We start from the raw sequence: 22,330 nt of genomic DNA on the forward strand, positions 1-22,330 counted from the left end.
AAAAAGTTCAAGTTCATTGATTTCCATTGTTGTTTAAGATTATAAACGTGTCCCAGTTTATTTACTTACCTTGTCTACTCCTCACAGATATTCTTATTGTTGTATATTATGGTAAATTTAATTTAATTTTGTTGGAATTCTCAAGCTTGGATCTCTGAACTGTCCTATAAGAATTATAGTGATTCTGAGGCCACCGTGCTATGAGAAAGCCAAGCAGTGAGTGGAGAATATGTTTGGGCAATCTGGTTAGCCATTCTGATTCCTGAACAATCCTAGTTCAAGGTTCAGAAATGTGAAAGGAGTCTCCAGGTGATTCCAGTCCCCTGTGGTCAAGTCTTCTCAGTTGAAGTCTCAAAACATCATGGCACAGAGATAAGCTAGCTTCACTCTGCGCTATCTAAATCTCAGATCACAGAATCTGTGGGCATAACTGAATGGTTGTTTAAGCCCCTAGGTTTTGGAGTACTTTGTTATACAAAATGAGTAGCCTAAAGAGTAATGGTTTGGGTTTATTTTTATGTATTTCTTAGCTGACCAGTTATTTTTAAAGAAATATTTTTAACCATAACCTACGAACAGAAACACATTTTACATGTACATCATGCATTTACACTCACTCATGCATTACGTAAATATTAACAAAATGAAGGTTAGAGAAAGTAATAGGTATCACTTTAAATAAAATTTCCTTATCTCTCATTTTCTCCTCTTTCCTCCTTTTCCCTTTCTTCTCCTCTCTTTAATTGTAATAAAGCTAATCACAACTAACTAAATTGATTTCATGATGATGGGTCACCATCAGCAGATTGAAGGAACACTATGTTATAGGCTGCAATTTACAAGATGGTCTTCATCTTTCTATATATTTTATGTAATATATACATATTTTTATATCTTAATATTTTGTCTTATAAATGTGTGCATGTATACACACAAACTCACACATATATTTTAAGCTTTAATCTCAGAATTAAATTATTCTACATAGGTCTAAAGCTAAATAAATAAATAAAAGAAACAACCAAAAATATGAAAAGAATAAACCTCTTAAACGGTTATAAATTTAATTTGGACATTGAAGCATGTGGAAACACCAGGAACACATTATTGTTTCAAGAATAAAAGCTGGGTTAGTGGCTTATCCTCCACTATACAAGGAGGAAAATCCTATGGAATCAGAAGGCAGGAAGGGTCTTCACAAAAGGTGCAGGTAAAACGTTGTTAGATTTGGGGATGAGAAAGAATTGGGATGTACTTTCTTGGGTTGGTAGAATTTAAGTATATAAAATGGGTGTGTATATCTACTCTCGTGTCTTCATATTTACTCTTTAGTCAAAAGAGATAGTTCAGACCTATCTAATTGTGGATGGAACAGTTAGATAGGTTGAGAGCAGTGGTTCATGTCTATAATCCCACTACTTTGGGAGGCTAAGGCAGAAGGATTGGTGAAGGCCAAGTGTTCAAGACCAGCCTGAGCAAAATAGTGAGACCTCCATCTCTATAGAAATAAAAAATATTCTCTCTATGCATGTGGTGCTGGGAAGCTGAGTTGGGAGGATAGGATCCCTTGACCCCAGAAGTTAGAGTATATAAAAGCTATGATCATGTCACTGCACTCTATCTAGGCAGCAAAGCAAGTAAGACTTTGACTCTAATCAAAGCAAAAGGGCCCCTTGAAAAAATATTAACTATCTTTCCATTAACCTTAATATTGTACCCATAATCATTTTCCTAATCAATCTCTTCACCAATTATTTATTCAAAAATCTTGCTGGTATCTTTAGAAGAGATGGTTCAATGAATGAAAACACATTGCATTCAACCTATTTGTGTATCTTTTCTCAGTTCTTCAGTTTCTCTCTTTGTCTATCATACTTCCTAGAATTATTTCCTTAATATCCCTTTACTTTCCCCTTTATACTCTTCTTACATTATATGGACTACCTGGTTTGTAAATTTAAGAATTATCTATTTACACAGGATCATTAATTCACATGTGGGGTCAGTTTGGCATAATGATTAAGCAGATTTGAGTGGTTCTCCCTTGCTGCATAACAAATTATCCCCAATTTAGTGACTTTAAATAATAATAAACATTTATTAGATCGTATGGTTACCATGGGTCAGGAATTTCCATAGTGGACTTAATTCAGTGGTTTTGACTGGGGATCTCTGACAAGATTGGAGTCAAGATAGCTGATGCTTAAGTCATCTGCAGACTTAAGCTGAAGAATGGGGCTAGGATGGCTTATTCTCAGATGGCTTACCTGGCAGGTTGATCTTGGTTATTAGTAGAAGGCTTTTGTTTCTAGGCACATGAAACTGTTTATAGGGCTTCAGGAAGTCTTACCACATGGTAGCTGTCTTCTCCTAACATGAGAAATCCAACAGAGAGCAAAGCAAGAGTCACAATACCTTTTTTGACCTGACTTTCCAAGTCACAATATTCTGTTAGCTCCATAGGTCTGACCTATCTAATTGTGGATGGAACTACACAAGCGTGTACATACTAGATAGTTAGAATTACTGTGGCCACCCTTGTGTATAGATGTTACAGTTCTGGAGAATAGACCACTTTATTTCAAATCTCAGTCCCATCACCTAGATGACCAGGTGACTTTAAGATATATAGTAAACTTCATTTCCCAATTTTCTCATGCCTAAAATTTAGATGACAATATTGCAGTTGATTGTGTCATTTCTCCCAATTTTGCCCTTTATAGGAGTACTAAACATCACCGCCTATTAATAAGGGTTTACAATATTCCTCCCCTGGGAGGAATACTGTTTTCTACTACATCTATAATAGTCTTCACATATGAGTTGCTTTGGTCAATAAAATATGGATGGAAGTGACATATGCCCACTTTGCAGCAAAAACTTTAAGAGCAATGAGATCCCTTTATATGTGTATCATCTTTCATCTTGGGTCCCTCTATGAAAAAGACACGGAATAAAGCCATTGGTGATTCCCAAAGACATTCGGTTTGGGTCTGAAATAACCCTTCTTATTGTTATCTACCAAGATTGAGATCCTGTTGATTATATAATTTACCAAAACCTACCTGATACAACTATTAACTATGGATTGTCTAAGGGAAAATCTCTAGATATTCTAGAGGATCACTTAAAAATCAACTCACAAAAGGCAGACTAATTCAAGAAAAGGCATAGAAATTTATTAATTTGCACATGGGGGAAATTTACAGAGTGATTACCAATATCCCAATAGGGTAAAGATGGGAAAGGGATTTGGGGAAGTGTAGATGATTGGAGGAATGGTAAAATTATTTTTAGGGGGATTCAATGGGCTTGTAGAACATACAGTGGCCAGGGACAGAGTCTTGTGGGTCTGCAAAGCAGACAATGGTTTGTGACAAAAGTTTGATTACTAGGTTTGTTGACAGATGTTAATCTTTCTTCCTGCAATATGAGTTCAGTTAATGAAAACTTGGGGAATGGACGAGGGATAATTGTTTTCTTCTTTGGTGGGTTCAGATTTTAGACAGATAAAGGAACCTGAAAGAACAACTTCATCCTATACTTTGGACACAGAGGGTTGAGGGAGGCAGGAGGAGGAAAAACAACTGTTCTCTCTGGGGGAGGGGGGTCTATCTGGTCTTCATGCAGATGGAGGACAAGTCTCTTCCAGTGTCTATTGATCTCTAAGGACCTTTAATTCAAAATACCCCTTATACCAAGTAGCCATATTTAGAGTGACGTTCTTTACAGACTTAGTAGGATTATTACTAGAATTCGATAATGTTTGAAATGCTTATAACAATGTCTGGTACATAGTGAATAACCATACATACTGTCTGTTACTGTGATTATACAAACCAAAATTCACATGAGATAGATTTATAAGCCATGTCTTTAATTTATTAACATATAATGAAAGATATACTTGATATTAAAAACACAGATCAAAAATGTGTTTATTGAATTATTTTCTGGTCTGGAGATCATGGCACGTATTAGAGGATACTTTCTGAGTATAGAGTTATAATGAGGGATATTTCGTCAAGCAGTGATGTGATCAGTCAACACCTCTAACCCAGGGACAGTCATGAGGTACTGTGGAAAAAAATACACTGAACAACTCACTATTCTATGAGCTCTTCTTTTTCTAGATAATTATCAACATTCCTTTTCTTAGAGTTGCTTTTACCTGGACTCTTCCAGACTTATACTAAGTATACTATTCCTGTATAATTCACAACAGTTACAACATAAGTGTAGTCTGCTCTGATTTAAACTATTGCAACGTATTTATAAAGTTTACTATAGAATAGATACTATGTACCAGGCACTTTTCTAAGCACTTGACAAATTCTTCTTGTAATAACCTTATGTACTATTATTATCATCATTTTCCAAAAGACAAAACTATATACAAGATATTAGGTAAATTGACCATGGTCTTAAGCTAAGAGAAATTTCCTTCCTGCCTCTCCTCCTGTTATTATTTCTATTATACCCTGACCAATTTTACCATCCTTTGTAAATTATTATTACTGCAAGTAAAATGAAATGTTATTTTCGTATTTGTTATCTTTATTCCTAAGCACTTTTTATTGATTTAGAGGCTAAGTAGAAATCAGAGAGAGGACTAGAAAACAGGAAGCAATCTGTAGGACAGTATATTTATTTTATGAAGTCATGGCATGATCCATGTTAGCTTTCTTCATAATCTCCACCAACGATACTCCACTTCTGTGGTGTGGACCATTTAAGGTTTTGGGTTTTCTGTTTGTTTCTTCCCTTTTCTTTCTTTCTTCCTAATCTTCCCACTTTGGTCTCATATAAAATGCTCCACTTTCTTTCCAACCAGAATGCTATTTCTAAACTTTCTCTGTAAGAAAATTTTGGAGTTCCCAATATTCAGAGATCTAAGGGACCACAGATGTCACAGAGCTTCTCACTTTACAAAACAGAAAACTTGAACCCAGAATGGTGAAAGTATATCCTGAAGAAGTGTCCAAATCTGAACTTCCAGCAGTATGAGTGAGGACAAGAGCAGATATTTAGGACTAAAAAACTCTTTAAGCACTGCTTGCTCAAGAAAAGACAAAGCTCATCAGTATTATTCAGTCCTCCTGTTTGTTGGTGTATAATTCAGTTAAACAAAGAGGTACCACTCTGGGGATTTCATATGGAAGGAATATAATAAACGTAACTAGATAAGTACATGATGAAAGAATTGAGAAACCCAAGAGAGCAGGTGGGGACAATCCAAAGATAAGCTGTAGCAGAAAGGAACAAAAAAAAAAAAGAAGTGGTACTGGTATTTAGAAACTGAGGCTGGAATCACCATCCCGGTTAAGTGGGAAGAGCACACAAAGGCTGGTAAGACAGGAATAGTGACCACCAATAGAGAAGGGCTATCTGGTGAGACTGGAGTTAGAATATCATCAAGGATGGAGAAGCCCCAGGAATAAAAGAAGAAAGGGGAGAATCACTTAAGCATAGGAGTTTAGGGAGCAGTGAGCCATGATGATGCCACTGCACTTCAGCCAATCAACTTTTCTTTTCTTTTTTTTTGTAAAGACAGTGTCTCATTTAGTCACCCTCGGTAGGGTGCTGTGACATCACAGCTCACAGCAACCTCCAGCTCATGGGCTTAAGCGATTCTCTTGCCTCAGCCTCCTGAGTAGCTGGGACTACAGGCGTCTGCCACAACGCCCAGCTATTTTTTGTTGCAGTTTGGCTGAGGCTGGGGTTGAACCTGCCACCCTCCGTATATGGGGCCAGCGCCCTACTCACTGAGCCCCACAGGCACCGCCCCATCAGCCAATCAATTTTTCAAAATAATAAACAGGAATAGGAAAAATACTCTGGCTCCACCAGAATATTTGATCATTGTCTTCCATTGGCTCAATCTACTAAAACCAGAGAGCAAGCAAACCTGGGAAATGTAGTTTTTAGTGTTGCACACCAGCATCAGACTGTGAACAGACAACAGGGTAGAAACAAGCAAAAAATCAGTACCAATATTTCTGCAGTTTCAGATGCTGAATTATGTGACCCTGTACCTATACTCAACCAGATTCCCTAGAAAATACAGCTGTGCACTTCCATTTTTAAGATGCTGAATCAAGAAGATAGTTTTGCCTTGTTGAAAATGGGTTGTAATTTACCCAGTGTGGTAAGCATCATCTAAAATGATCTCTGTCGCTGAGTGTTCTTGCTCTTGCATTACCCCCATTTTTGTGTGCTGCACCTAGTGACTTACATCTAACAAATAGTGATGGTGTGTCACTTATAAGATTAGGTTACAAAAGGTTGTGGTTTATGGCTAGGGAGTTCTCTCTTGCTTTTAGAAGAAAGTAACTGCCCTGTGCAGAAACCCATATGGGAACTTGAAGCTCTTGATCTAACAGCCCTGGAATAAGTGAATTCCACCAACAACCATGTAAGTAGGTTTAGAAGTGGCTCAATTCTACATTGAATTTTGAGATGATTGTGGTCCTTTCCTTTATCTTGACAGCCTTGTGAGAGATCCAGAGGATTTAGGTTGATTGAGAACCTGCTAAGTTTTGGGAAAACATGTGACACACTAAAAGATAATGAACATACCAGAGATGAGCCACACATCTATAAGGGAAAAGAGAAAGGAGGAGAGGGCAGGGCTTTCAGTGTCAGACATGTGTCAAGTATTTTATCCCCGTTTAATCTTGAAACCCATTCTCCCAGGTGGATGATCATGACTAGCTCCAGATAAGGAAACCAGAAATGAGAAGAGAAAATAATCAACTCAAGGTCGCATTGTGATGCAAAGTGGACATCTGATAGATGGCCAAACCTTTGCATTTATTTCTTTATCTCACACTGTCCCCAAAATTAAAAGACAGACTAATGTTGCAGTCCTTTGGTGAGGTAATAGACAAATGAAAAGAACAAGTTGTTTAAAATCAAATGTTTTCTCGTGTTCTTAAAACCCATTTCTTTCTCTCCCAGAACATCATAATTAACATCAAAATAAAAAAGGATTAGGGTCTTATTTCAGGTGTGTCGTTGTTGAAAACCAAAGTACAGGGTACAATATGAAATTAGGCTAAGAAAACACCCAATGAAATCAAATTAGACAAAACCTCAGAAGAGGCAGGCAATTCTTAATGTTGGGACTCAGAAAACAATAGTGCAAAAGGAGGGCCTCAGAAGCAAAAATTTTTTCTGACCTCTTCCCTTCCTGTCTTCTGTCTTCTGTCCCCTGAGGCTAATGATAGAAACTAGAATTCTTCTTTCCCAAGGTATGTCATAGAAACCAGAACCACTTTCCCCCAAAGTCAACAATAAAACCCCAAAATATTACTATAAGTACCAACTCTCCATATCTTTCTATGTAAAAACTGGCTATCTGAACTACATTATTTGCTTGTAGGGTATAAGACCCTCATCCCAGAACGGAACCTCCTCCTTCCCTAGAAGAAAGGAGTACATACTTACAGATGCCAAGAAGGATCTAGACACATAGCCTTTCTGGGTTTCCCTAATGAGTCCATTGATATTAAATCATAGCCTTTTGTTAATTTGACACGGAGTCCATACTTTGTTGAATTTAAGCATAAAAACTGATAATTTTCCCTGTATCCTTGGGTCTTCATTGTGAAAACTCCTGTGTCCATGGTAAATAAATTGATATGCCTTTAATCTGTCTTTTGTGAATTGATTTTTTTTCAATGAAACTTCAAGGGGCAAAGGGGAACTTTTTCTTTGACCCCAATATTAGTTTCATAGGCTAATAGACCACTGATGTCATTGTGTAATAAGATAATAATTATAATAATTACGGTAACAAGTAGCAAACATCAGCTAGCAATTTTTGAGGACTCCCTTTGCACTTGGTGCTTTTTCAAGGTCTTTCCATGTATCTTCTCAATAATACCATAAACCTAACTCCCTGTGTTTTATCCTACCTGTACTCCTTCTCCCCTAATTCCCTGCCATTTTACTAGATGAACAACAAGGGCAAGCTACTTCTTTTCTCTGTGCGTCAATTTCCTCACCTAAAAAAAATGGAATAATAACAGTACATACTTCATGAGTTTATTATAAGGGTTAAATAATATCAGTTCATGTTTGGCACATAGTGAACATCATAAGTTAATTAATGAAATGAGATAGAAAGTGTATTCATTATAATCCTAATCTCTTTTGCATAACAGAGCAGTAAATTTGAGCACTAAGGAGCAGTGCTCAAATAACTTCTGAGCCAAAAGTTAATTTCAGGGTATAATGGGTCATACCTGTAATCCCAACATTTTGGGAGGCTGCGGTGGGAGTATCACTTGAGACCAGAAGTTCCAGATCAACCTCGGCAACACAGCAAGACACTGTCTCCTCAAAAAATAGAAAAATTAGCTGGGTGTGGTGGCACATGACTGTAGGCCCCGCTACCCAGTAGGCTAGTGCAGGAGGATCGCTTGAGCTCAGAAGTTTGAGGTTGCATTGAATAAGACTCAAAAAGAAAGAAAAGAAAAAGAAAAAGCTAGTTCCAAGCAGTCTGTTTCCTGAACATGGAGTACGCAGAGCAAAATTCACATGTGCTGCCTCACAACACATATTGGGGAGTACCAGCAACTGGGAACTGAACTCTTAGGTCCTGCATGACTGACTCCCACTGGGGCATCCATGGAGCACAGAGGTAGGGCCCACACATACTTGGACACTGACTATCCAGTGTGTAAACAGAAAAGATACTTTTTCAAAGTACTCCTTTAAAACCAGTGAATGCTAAATGGAGAGGAAAGATAGGGGTAAAACAATAGACAATAGAATTGGGGGAATACAAAAGAATAAACAGAACATTACAGATAGAACTGTTTGTTGGTGGCCTTGTTAAGAGTATTGGAAACGATGAGACACCAGGTGATTAGAATAATGACTAAAAAGTTAGATCCTAGCCCCATTATAAAAGTTTGTATCCACTCATTTCTACTGACTACCAACTCCATAGGTCGTTTAACTCCTTCTAACAGGTCTACCCATTCTTGCCTTCTGTCTTGTCAGCAGGCACAGTATCACTTCTGCCAGCTGAAACTCATGGGTACAGGTTAGGAGATGCATAGTGCCTGTTCTCTTGTAGCTACAGATCTGTGAGGCTGGAGCGGAGTAGCCTGACACACAGGGGCCTGGCCCCAGAAGGGGACCCACACACAGCCCATGCTGTTCCCTTTTCACAGAGAAAGCATGAGATCAGACTTGAATACGGAGAACATAAATGTATGTTCTCTGGTGGATGTCAACTGGGAAAGCCAGCCTCCCAGCACCTGGGAACATTGGCTTCTCCCACGGGGAAAGAAGCAGCCATTGTTCCCATTTCATTGCCAGGCAACCCAGAGAAGTCCCTGGGGTCATCAGTTAAACAGCTCTGCTCCTATCTTTACAATGCCTTTGCTCATGGCATTCCTGCGATGCTGTTGCTGGCCTTCCACACTTCCAGCATCACCACCCACAAGACCATGGTCATTCTTTTATCAATAGAAGACATCACTCCCTCTGCATCAGTGGGAGAATGGTCAGAGAAGGCCTCACTGAGTAGGTGACATTTGAGCAAAAGATGGACAGAAACGAGGTGTTGAGGCAGGTGAGTATCTGTGAGAAGAGTGTTCTAGGATTCCTCATAAAATATGGAAAGCAGACCTAGAGGAGGTGAGAAACAATACAGACGTATATGTAGTAGATGCAGACCGTAGGAAAGACTGTGGAACTTGAATCATGCTGGATGCATGGGATTCATTTGGGAAGTGAGGCAGTATCCTTCTAGGTAGGAAAACAGCTCAATAGAGTGAGCTAATGAGAGAGAGAGATGAGACTAATCACCAGGAAGGAGCAGAGGATATTTAAAACTATGGTAGAGGGGCAGTGCCTGTGGCTCAAAGGGTAGGGCGCTGGCCCCATATGCCTGAGGTGGTGTGTTCAAACCCAGCCCCTGCCAAAAAAAAAAAAAACTATGGTAGTGTGCTGGCAAATGTTTAACAACCGAAAATGTTTAACAACTGGCTCTTTAGAAACAAAGAGCTAGAACAGTGCTAATTTGTAGCAGTTGCCATGGTGTAAATACCACCATCACAACCTATTTCAGGCTAACAATGTTACAGGGAACACACAGTTGAAAAGAAGGGAGGAAGGACTCAAAATGACGCACAGATTTTCAAATGGAGATCTGAGAAAATGGCTATACCCAAGCAAAAATATAACTCAGTGTGTGGACATGGATAATCCATTCACCTATTTTTGTGACCAAGCACAAGACCAACCACCTATAGTTCAGAGCCCCAGAGTCTTGGTCCTCCATCAGCAGAGATTGTGCTAAGGAAATAAGAGTTTCTTCTGTGTGCTGCCCTTTATTTATTCTTTCCTTCCATAGGCCTTAGGGCCTTTCCCCTTAAGGATGTTCCTCATTTTTCTTTTTTTACTAATTTTTTTTTCTTCTTTTTTGTAGAGACAGGGTCTCACTTTACTGCCCTCGGTAGAGTGCCGTGGCGTCACACAGCTCACAGCAACCTCCAGCTCTTGGGCTTATGTGATTCTCTTGCCTCAGCCTCCCGAGCAGCTGGGACTACAGGCGCCCGTCACAACGCGCCCGGCTATTTTTTTGTTGTTGCAGTTTGGCCGGGGCTGGGTTTGAACCCACCACCCTTAGCATGTGGGGCCGGTGCCCTACTCACTGAGCCACAGGCACTGCCCCACACTATAATTTTTATAGATTTATTGTTTTTTGTTAAAAATGAGTTAAGTGTTTCCTCCTACTAAGCCTGTTAAATTGGGTGACTTTCCCTCTAGCTCCTGAAAATTCAGGGTCAGAATTGAAATCTCCACTCAGAGACAGCCTCATGAATTCATTAGCTGTTTCTTGAGTAACTACTATATGCCAGATGACATTAGGTACCATGCTGGGTGTTAGGAGTACAGCAAATAGACCATACAGGCTCCCAACCTACAACACAAACACAGATTTTACTAGAGTAACAGAGCCATTCTTAAAACCTGACCTGAAGATAAAAAATTAGGTGGGGAAGGGAATGTGAACAGGTAAGAAGCATGGTTTTCTAATTCATATGCAGGGAGGACAGTAAATGGCAATTTAGTTGGGAAGGTATCCTGGGGTCATCAGTTAATAATTTTTGACACTGCTTTCCTCCCCCTTTGCATCACCTTTTATTTGCTCATCCCTGGCTGGAATTTGAGGATTCTGCTCTTATCACAATGTATTATTATACATAACTCTCACATGCACACACACAAAAAAAGTGCTGAAAATCAAATAATTTTATTTGTGTTGATTTTCAGAGTTCCAAATAATCTATACACGTGATCGTTTTCATTCTCATAGTCACTTAGATAGATATTTCCCTCCCTTTACAGATGAAGAAATTGAGGTTCAAATAACTAAACTGGTGACAGTTACATAGTTTTGAAGAAAAAGAACCTTGAGTCCAAACCAAGAGTGACTGGAATTTCAGTTTATGTTCCACTGTTCCAGCAGAATAGGAGAGCAATTTCAATTTTGCTGTAAATCAGGGTTAATCATTCCAGAGATGTTTTAAAGCAAAAGACCAGAAAACTACAATATATAAACTACAATGTATCCCTGTAGTGTAATAACATACAACTGTGTATGAGAAGCTCCATATTGATAGAGTCAAATAGAACCAACCCACCCAAATAGAATGGGCCTGCCCAAATGGAATGGCCAACCCAAGAAAGAGAGAATGTGCCAATCCCTACCCTTCTGACCCTATAAATTTCCATCCACCTTAACCCATGTGCTGACTTCCTTCTCAAACTCAGCCCGCCTGCACCCAGGTGGAAATGAAGGCCAATGTTACAGAACGTTCTGCAGTGTCCACACAGAACCTGGACACTGTTTTCTTTTGTTTCATGTTTTGGAATAATCTTTTATTTTCAGTCTTTGACTTCTCACATGTGTTCCTATATGGAAAGTTTTCTAAGATATAGTGTTGTGAACAGAACAACTGTATGTGGTCTGCTACCTTGTAAGAATGAAAAGGTGGAGATAAGACACATTAGTCATTGACTGACATCAGTATAAATTAACACGAGAAGAAAATACACAAGGAAAAAAGTGATCATCTGGAGGAAGTTGTAGGATGGATTCTCAATACATACCTATTTTAAGTTGTTTGAACCCTGTGAATATAATGCTTATTCAGAAAAGTAAACACATTTTGTACTAAAGAGAGCTTTCCCTCAATTATATACATATTCTTTCCCTCTCCCCTACCTACCTTACTCCTCCCCACATGTAAAAACAAAGAAATAAACTTAGAGCAAGTTTTTAATATAAAAATATTTGTAGGTGCCAAATCAACCAGTGACATAGGAACATTAACAACATCCATCCATTTATTTCCGAGAATTGGTAGGTTTGGCAGACACTCAGGATTCTAGCATCTCTGTGATGAAAAGCTTTTCAAACCTGAAAGAGAAGAAAAAGTAAATGTATTTGGGAACTTCCTTCTTAGCCTTCCTCACATACAGAAAAACCTGCATAACTCTTTCATCATAATAAGTCATAACAGCTTCTTTCCAGGTATCAGCCCTTTTCAATTCCTCACAGAGTAACTCCCTCTGGTAAAAGGAGCCAGCCTCCCAGGAATATGCTCTGATTTTTGCTCTTTAGATAGTGTTTCAAGATTTGGCAGATAAAAACACAGAATGTCCACTGAAATTTGAATTTCAGATAAACAATTTTTTTTATATAACATGTCTCATGCACTGGAGGATGACATATTTATACTGAAACAATTATTTGTTATTTATTCGAAATTCAAATATAACTGGATATCCTGTATTGTATCTGGAAAACATCCTCAGATGCCACTTGGAGGAAGCTGGTTATGTGCTCTTGAACTCATTAGCCCAGAAGGACAAAAGTGCCTAAGCTGGTACCTTGCAATAGAATTTTCAGTCATGACAGACACAGTCCATATCTATGCTGTCCAACACATTAGCCACCAGAAACCTAAAACGTGGAAAGACTGAAAAACCTCAAATTTTAATTTAATTATTTAATTTAAATTTTAAAATATTACATGTGGCTAATGGCTATTGTAGTGTACAGAATAGTGCTAGAACAAGCCATGTATCTCCCTCCAAATTTGGCAACTACGATTTAAGATTGAGTAGTGGTATGGCACAAAATTCAGGAATAAACACATTCTCTGCAGTGGAGAGAGTGAGTCCAAAATTTCTGCTCATATATTTTTTGTTCTCAACATATTCATTCTTAGTATTTATTCCGAGTCTTTACTGAAGATACATTATACTGGAAGGATGTGCAGGGCCAGGGTACAGAGATAAGTAGCATAGAATTTTTCTACAAACTCACCCTATAGGTGAGCATTAACTGGATAATCCCAGAATTAAAATGTATCATAAAAGCCAGTGAGTTTTTTGAAATTATCTTCTACTTTTATTTATAGATATTAGTTGTCTATTTTTTGAGACTTTGAAGAAAAAAAAAAAGAATCAGTATTCCCAGAAATAATTCTCCTCACTATTTAGAGGCCTTCCCTTTGGGTTTGTTTTTTTTTCTCTTTTACCATCAAAAGTTTCCATAATTCTAGTAGCTGGTATTTCATGTGGTTTCTTTGTTTTCTTACTAGAATTTTACCTTTTTCATAATTTCAAGGCAGAACTTTGCTGTAAATTATGAACTTCGCTGTAAATTATAAATTATGTGCAGTCGATGCTATGATGTGCTTTCCAGATTCTCGCAAATCCCCCAACTCTTTTGAGACTGAAGCACCCCTTCCCTCAGCTACTGGGACTATTGGTAGTTGGCTGTACTATGCTGAGTTCTTCTCTGGAAATTGCCCCTGGCTAAAGAGAGTCGTCTCATTCAAGGTTCATGTTTTTGGGGTGGCAGATATCCAAAAACTGGCCATTGCCTCAATTCAAGACATTTTTGAGGGGCTTTCCCAACTTCAGAGGTTCCTCTGAAGGTTGAAGGTATCAACTGGGACATTTGTTGGGACTTTGATAGAGTTCAACTTCTTGCTCTGTTTGTCCTGCTTCATTCATTCTACTCTGACTGCTCCTCCTCTAGACAGCACTGTCCAATACAGTTAACACTGTTCACTGTGTACATTTCTATCAGAGTCTGCTTCCCAGGAAACCTACACTGTATTGTTACCACTGTATGTTATTAAATGTACATAATATTTTGCATGGAAAATATATTTTCTTATCCTTGTGCTTGGACATACAAATGAACTCATGTAATAAAATTTGTCATTTGTTTAAAAAAAAAAAAAGCCAATGAGTTCTGTTACTGACTACAGAGTAAACACTGTTAAGTGGATGAAACAGCATAGATTTAGTGACACACACACCAGCTGTGTGACCCTTTTCTTTCCATGACTTTAAGTAATCATCTATTAACCATTATCCCAGAATGATATTAAAGAGGATTATTTTATGCACCATAACAGCTAGCAAAGAACAGGCCCTCAAAAGAATTAATGGCTCAAAAGAATCATGACACACTAAGAGGCACACTGGAGAGGTTAGTGCAGAAACCTGGAGAATGTGAAAAATAAATGAGGTATACTTCCAAGTTTCATTGTTTTCCTGGTAGCTGGGTAGGGTGAGTAGGTAATGTGTTAACAGTGGAATTTGTGGCTAAACATTTGCAGACAGAAATTCAGAGAATGATGCACTGAGCACTGAAAAATCTTTCCGGGCCAAAAGTTCACTTCTACCAGCCCTAGCAGTGAATAGATAGGCCAGATCTTAAAGGAGCAGAGACTAATGGGCATAGGCAAATAACAAAGGGTCTGTTAAATAAAATCTTAGACCTTTAAAGAATCTAAACAGGATGACTGATCAAATGTTAACTTCAGGTGGGGAATGGAGAAAGGGAGCTAACTTTTTGGTTTTTCTTTCATACTGGAGGTAACAAAGTTAATACATGCTTATTTCATCATTTCACACAGACATGTTTATAAAAGTTAATCTCTCTTCATCCAATTCTGATTTCACTTCCCTCAGATAATTGAAATGATGGGTTTTCTTCTGTAACTTCCTCTGTATCCATTTATTCTCATCAGTAGTGTATGTGACTCTGTTCCATTGTGTCATTGCTTTTGGAAGCTGCATCTTATTCCACAGAATAAATGGATGATCCATTGTTTGTTTAAGTCGACATTTATTTAATTATTTTTCTTTTCTTTTTAAAGTCATCTTTATTTATTATTATTTTTTTAGAGATAGAGTCTTATCCTGTCACCCTTGGTAGAGTGCTGTGATGTTACAGCTCACAGCAACCTCCAACTCCTGGGCTTAGGCGATTCTCTTGCCTCAGCCTCCCAAGTAGCTGGACTACAGGTGCCCACCACAATGCCTGGCTATTTTCTGTTGCAGTTTGGCTGAGGCCGAGTTCGAACCCGCCACCCTTAGTATATGGGGCTGGTGTCCCCCTATTTTTTCCTTTTTTAAGTATATGTTTATTTAGGTGGCTTACAGATACAATCAGATTTTCTTTTCTTATTACAGTGTTGAAAAGGAGTCCCGGCTCCGTGCCTTTACCTCAGCAGCTAGGGCGCCAGCCACATCATATACAGTTTGAACCTGGCCTGGGCCTGCCAAACAACGACAGCTACAACCAAAAAATAGCGGATGTTGTGGCGGGTGCCTGTAGTCACAGCTCCTTGGGAGGCGGGAGGCTGAGGCAAGAGAATCCCTTAAGCCCAAGAGTTTGAGGTTGCTGTGAGCTGTGATGCTACAGGACTCTACCAACCGCAACATAGTGAGTCTCAAAAAAAAAGAAAGAAAGCTGCAGCGCCTGTGGCTCAAAGGAGGGGCGCTGGCCCCATATGCCGGAGGTGGCAGGTTCAAACCCAGCCCTGGCCAAAAACTGCAAAAAATAAATAAATAAATAAAATAAAATAAGAAAGAAAAAGAAAAGGAGTCCTTATATCTATAACCTTACATAGTAGGGTCTTTATTTCTAAATGATAGACATTTCCTCTTCCCAAGTATCTATTTAAAAAGTTTAATAGGTATTGCCAGGACAAATTCTCAAACACTATTTGACACTGGCAGTTCTTCATCTGCAGCAGTCCTGAATATTACTGCTTTTAGTGGTCATCTATTTATAGGTGAGAAAAGGTATTCCTTTGTTGTACTAATACACTTAAGTAGTAGGAAGATTAACAATTTTTTGTTTTTCATATGTATTGGCCATTTAAATTTAATAGTACCAGTAATCAGTAAATACCCTGCTTACTCATATTTTATATGTTGTTTACCTTTTCCCTAAAGCTTCCAGTTCTTCTTTGTAAATAGAGGTAATTAGCCCTGTATATGCCTGCAAATCTTTTATCTCAATTTACTGGTCATTTTTTACTATTTTATTTACATGTATTATGTCTTAAACCTCTTTTTGACCTATGTGATCTGTATCCTTTCTTAAATGGCTTTTGTGTTTTCCCCCACAACCACATACACAAGGTACACAAAGGGTCTTCTAACATGTCTTCTAATATTTGTGTTTCATATTTTAGATCTTTAATACATCTTTTTTTTTTAAGACACAGTCTCATCTTTTTGCCCTTGGGAGAGTGCCATTGCATCACAGCTCACAGTAACCTCAACTCTAGGCTCAAGTAATTCTCTTACCTCAGCCTTTGGAGTAGCTGGCACTGTAGGCAACCGTCCAAAACGCCCAGCTATTTTTCGAGACATGGTCTCTCAGTCTTGTTCAGGCTGGTCTCTGAATTCTTGAGTTTAAGCGATCCACCTGCCTCGGCCTCCTCGAGTGCTAGGATTATACCATGCCTGGCCCAGATCTTTAATACATCTTTAATAGATCTAGACAGATCTACTTTAGATAGGCTTCTCTGAAAAGAGCTGAAACATAAAGGGTGAAAATAAGCTCACTAAATGAAAAGTCAGAAGACAGGAATTTCAGAGAACAAGACCAACAATGCAAACATATTGATAGCAGCAGAGCTTAGCTGCTTTGTAGGAAGAGATTGGCACAGCTAGAACAGAGCAAAGGAGATGAAGTGAGAAAGGTAGACAGGAGCCAGAGGTGGTCCTGTGTAAGGAATATGAAGAACGAATTAAGACATGTATTGAAAGTGTAGGTGATATGACTCACTGATAGTTTGAGTTTATGGAGATAAAGGAAAAACAGCAAGTCTCACTCCTAGAATGTTGGCTTGAATAAATGAATTTATGTCAGTGTCATTTACTAAGTTGGGAGAACTGGAGGGGATAACAGGCTTAGAGATCACAATGACAACTTCGGTGTGTTGGAAGTATTCGGGCTGAGAGACCTGTTAAGAGTTCCAAATGAAAATGTCAAGTAAAAATTTAACTACATACATTTGTATCTTAAGAAAGGGATTAGGGCTGGAGAAGTAAAATTGGAAGTTTATTGCATATAGATGGTTTCTGAAAGTATAGCATTGATGAACCCATCAAGGAGCAGAGCAAAGAATAGGAACCAGCAACAAGCTCCAAGTTTCTAAAATTAAGAGCACATTACATTCCAGTCATTTTGACATGAATTTTTAATACAAGGACAATTTGTTATAGTATAAAGTCAGAGCCTTCTCCTTTCAGCTATGGCTATACAGGAAAGAATGGACAAGGTCATCTACTTGGTATCCTGCGTGCCAGGAAGAAAGCCTCACCAGAATTTGACCATGCTGGCACCTCAGTCTCAGATTTCTAGCCTCTAGAATTGTGATAAAATAAATTTCTATTGTTTAAGCTACTAGTATGTGGAATGTTGTTATAGCAGCCCAAGGAGTCTAAGACAGATTTGGGTGTCAAAAAGTGGAGTGCTACTACAACAAATATCAAAAAATGTGGAAGTGGCTTTGTAACTGGGTGATGGGTAGAAGCTAGATGAATTTTGAAGTTCATGCTAGAAAAAGCCAATTGCCACAAAGGGACTTGGTAGAATTATGAATGTTAAAGGTAATTCTTATAAGGGTTTAGAAAGAAAAGAAGAGAACTGGAGAGAAAGTTTCCCCTTTCTTAGAGAATACATACATAATCTTGAATAGAATATTGGCTAAATATGAACATTAAAGGACATTCTGGTGAGGTGTCAAATGGAAATGAGAGACAGATCATTGGAAACTGAAGGAAATGTAACCCTTGTTCTAAAGTGGCAAAGAACTAGGCTGAATGATGTTCTAATGTTTAGAGGAAGGTAGAACTTACAAGCATTGACATTCCATATTTAGCAGAATAGAATGCTAAGCAAAGTATTGAAGGTGTGTTTTGTGTCCTATTTCCTGCTTATAGTAAAATATAAGAGAAAAGAGATGAACTGAAAATAAATTTTTAAGCAAAAAGGATTCAGAACTTGGGGATTTGGAAAATTCTTACCCTACCCATATTGTAAAAAATAATAATAATAAAACTTTTCTTGAAGAAGTATAGTTGAACAATTATTTGATAAAGAGATAATGGGTGCAATGCATGAACATAATCAGCCATTTTGGCAGAAGTCAGGAAGGGAAATAGAATCATGTCATCAGAGATGCTGCCAGTTTTAAGTAAATTAGAGAAGATGGGAAGGAATGAAGCAGTTTGTTAGACTTTTTGGATTCTACAGAACACTATCATAGAGCTCTCTGTCGGTGAAATGTGAACTATCCTTCAAGAAAGGGAAAGATGGATCACAAAGCAATTCAGAGATCATTAGGAGTGACACTCCCACCTCAGATTCAGAACGCCCAAGTAGGCATAGTGTAGGAGTAGGAGTGCTCAGGTAAGGCTGACTCCACCTCAGTTTCAAGGATGCAGGATTCCCAGCAAAACTGTGTGGGAGAAGTCCTCACAGATAGCGAGCTAACTGAATAGGACCCCACCAAACTGAAGGGGCAGGGATTCAGGCAGGGGAACAGGAGTAGGCCTTCCCCCAGAGTCATGGAGGTGACTCTGCAGAACCAGTGGACCTAGAAGTCAGGGCATTGAGTCAAAGAAGATTATTCTCAAGCCTTAAGACCTAATGGACTTTGCCTTGCCAAGGTTTTAGACTTGATTAGGACCCATCACCCCTTCCTTTTTTTCCATTTCTCCCTTTTGGAAGGGGGTGGGGGGAGTCTCTGTTCTACACCAGTCCCATCATTGTATTTTAGAAGAATCTAACTGTCTGATTTCCAAGGTTGATAGCAGGAGAGGAATTTTGCCTCAGAATGAACTGTACCTTGAGTCTTACCCATATCTGATTTAGACGATAATTAGATGACACTTTGGACTTTAGAACTGATGCCAGAATGAGTAAAGACTTTTGGGGTTGTTAGGTTGGAGTGAATGTATCTTGCATGGAAGGAAGACATAAATTTTGGTAGGTCAAGGGTGGAATATTACAGACTGAATTGTTTCCCCCAAAATTCATATCCTGAAGCCCTAAACCTCAATGTGACAGCCTTTGGAGATAGAACATTTAAGAGGTAAGTAAAATTAAACAGATTTATTTGATCTAATAAATAAAATACAAAGTTTTGTTATTGGATCCCAGAAAAGAACTCAAACTAAAGTCTTCTCTATCTTCTTTCCTGAACAATCAGTTCATCAACTCCTATAGCTCTTTACCAAACCAACTTCTTACCGGTTCCTTGGTTCACGTGTCACCCCTTAAATCAAAAGTGTACTGACTTTTTATCTAGGTTTATGGTATAAATATATTGTTAATATTTCTTTCTCTTTCTTTAAAAAGAAATGGGGTAAATTACCTCTGGTGTTTCCCTTAAATTCTTCAGAGTTTAGAATATCAATAGTAAATAATATTCTGGAGTTTAATTGCCTTTCGTAACATTCTGGTATGTGGACAAAGTTCACACATTATGTGTCTTTTTTTTATTGTTTCCATTTTTCTGACAATAACTTTTAGAGAGTGGTGTTATAGAACAGCCATCAGTTAGAAGTGGCCTTAGAATTTAGACAAGTTCTGTTTCTTGGTTTCCTCATCTTTAAATTCAGAATTGGGCTAGAATCCATCTCTAAGATTGTTGGATTAAATACATTAATACACTGGAAATACATAGAAATATGCCTGGCGCACAGTAAATGTCTAGTACACTATCTGTCTTGATCAGCCTGTGTTCTAATTCCAGAATCCATGCTGCCAAGCCAGGTTGTTTTCATGTTAAAGTGAGCAAAGGCATGCCTGAAGAGATGTAGTCAGGAAAAGGTTAAGCACCTTGGTCAAGGTCATGCACGTATGAAACTATTGAAAAACAATTTGACATGTGAGCAAAAATGATGCCACAGCTTAAATGAAGCAATCCTGACCTAAGGATCCATATTCTCTAGCATAAAGGAAATGCTGGGAGGAAAGAATTCTGTAAGGCTTGTCCTCCCCCAGGTTTGATGATTCTTAGTCCAGCTTCCAGTTAGAATCGTTGTAACTTTAAAAACTCCTTGGGAAATTCTGTATGGTCATCAAGATGGTCACCTGTTTTTTCTGCCACTTTGCCTTCACCCTAAGTCCTGGATACCTGATCCTTTTCCTTTGAGAATGATTACAGTAGAAGCAGGTAGCACGGAGAAGGAGTAGAGGAAGAGTCTGGACCGGTCCCAAACTGGTGGCAGTATCTGGAAAGCAGGAAGTTCGTCTGCAAGCCGCAGCTTCTAGGGTTTAAACAAACAAAAACGCCACATACGCACACACACAAAAAAACCTATCTCCCAGCATATTACTCGGATATGAATGCTTGAAACCAAACAGTTCCACGCAAACCGCTTCAGTGGAGCTCCAGGAGCATTTGTCTAAGTGGCTGTATCTGCTTCATTAGTCTGAGCAGCTGCATGGTGAGGCATGGGCAAGCCTTAACCCCCACAGGCTTCCCTGCCCATCAATGCACAAACCGAGTGATCCAGATGAAAAACTTTCTGAGATTCAAAGAACCCAGAAAAATACGACCTTATAAATTTTCGTATGGTCTCTTTTAGTTGGAACAACTGTTTCCAGACACCTAGCAGCAAAGGTTTTGGTGGCCCCATTCGACCTGCTCTTCTGGCTGAATTGGGAACTTAAGGTCGAGTCTCAAAGCAATTGCAGTACTCAATACAGTTCACTGAATGTCAGGGTCTTCTACGTTAAAAGCATTGGGTTGTTGGGCACAATCGACATTGTTTACAGATAAAATTTGAGTTTCAAAGATTAGAAATCTGTTGAATTTTGCAACTGGTAAATGGTGCAAGACGTTCTATTCGAATCTACATTCAGTCCAAGATACTACATGCCAACCCCAGGTAGTCAATTTTAGAGCCTTTCAAAGTTCTGTTTAATTTTCACACTATACTTCTAACATTTAACAAGTAGACCCTGGAACTTACAGAACTAGAAAAGGCACCTGTAGCCTAAAACGAGGAAAAATGCAGAGGACAGGGAGGAACAATTATAGTTTGCTTTCGAAAACTCTTTAACTGTTTTTAAAGGAGTAAAAATGAAGGCTTCAGACCACAGATCTCTGCATTTAATCACGAAAGGTTAACTGACCAAGGAAAAAATCTGTTTAGAATATTTAGTTCACGACTGTATCATAAAGTACTTGCGAACGGTAGATTCTTAACTACAACTACTTCTTAAAAGTAAAGCGATTTCCTAGCATTCCGCTTATCCCCCAAATCCCAAAGCAGGATTATACTAGCTACCCTAAACATTGGGTACGACTAACTTACCTGAATAATTTTCCTTTTATCTTTAACAGTGAGTTTAGCTCTTCTTTGAAAGGGTGGGGGGGCTCTGAAAAGAGCCTTTGGGTTTGGTAGCTTTTCCGGAAGCTCAGATGCCTGTCAAATCACTTGCCCTTTGCCTTATGATGGCTTTCGGTCTTCTTCGGCAGTAATACCGCCTGGATGTTGGGAAGGACACCGCCTTGTGCAATAGTCACACGACCAAGAAGCTTGTTGAGCTCTTCGTCATTGCGGATAGCCAACTGCAGGTGGCGCGGGATAATACGCGTCTTCTTGTTGTCACGAGCAGCATTGCCAGCCAGCTCCAGGATCTCAGCGGTCAGGTACTCCAGCACTGCCGCCAAGTACACTGGTGCACCAGCTCCAACACGCTCCGCATAGTTGCCCTTGCGGAGGAGGCGGTGAACACGACCTACCGGGAATTGTAGGCCTGCACGAGAAGAACGAGACTTAGCTTTAGCGCGAGCTTTGCCTCCCTGCTTCCCGCGTCCAGACATCGCAAACAACACAAAAAACGAAACGAAAGCTCACACTAGAACAAATAAGGTTAGGAAGTATGTAAAACATGGCTGCTTTTATAGGTATTTCCTTGGGAGTAACTCCACCTATCTGATTGGCTGGTTGAAAGAGTCAG

At 38.9% G+C, this 22,330-nt stretch overlaps 1 protein-coding gene across 6 annotated transcripts; it reads right to left on the reverse strand.

Annotated features, from left to right (window-relative positions):
* Positions 1-11,259: 11,259 nt before the first annotated feature.
* On the reverse strand, positions 11,260-22,224 carry LOC128593455 (histone H2A type 1-C). Of its 6 annotated transcripts, none has more exons than XM_053601476.1 (4): positions 21,682-22,224; positions 20,496-20,628; positions 16,651-16,881; positions 11,260-12,445 (listed from the first exon to the last, which is right to left on the reverse strand). In XM_053601476.1, exon 1 carries the CDS (start codon positions 22,191-22,193, stop codon positions 21,801-21,803), a length of 393 nt encoding a protein of 130 aa, XP_053457451.1. In that variant the 5' UTR covers positions 22,194-22,224; the 3' UTR covers positions 11,260-12,445; positions 16,651-16,881; positions 20,496-20,628; positions 21,682-21,800. The 6 variants fall into 6 exon arrangements, with proteins under 6 accessions (XP_053457451.1, XP_053457450.1, XP_053457449.1 ...); XM_053601475.1 differs by having other exon boundaries at positions 20,453-20,628; XM_053601474.1 differs by having other exon boundaries at positions 16,651-19,698; positions 19,731-20,628.
* Between the last annotated feature and the right edge of the window lie 106 nt (positions 22,225-22,330).

Source organism: Nycticebus coucang, chromosome 9 (assembly GCF_027406575.1).
Source record: "Nycticebus coucang isolate mNycCou1 chromosome 9, mNycCou1.pri, whole genome shotgun sequence".
Lineage (NCBI taxonomy): Eukaryota > Metazoa > Chordata > Mammalia > Primates > Lorisidae > Nycticebus > Nycticebus coucang.

Bases quoted from the DNA above. Each gene is read 5' to 3' on its own strand.
- LOC128593455 (XM_053601479.1), bottom strand. From the start codon at position 22,193: ATGTCTGGACGCGGGAAGCAGGGAGGCAAAGCTCGCGCTAAAGCTAAG.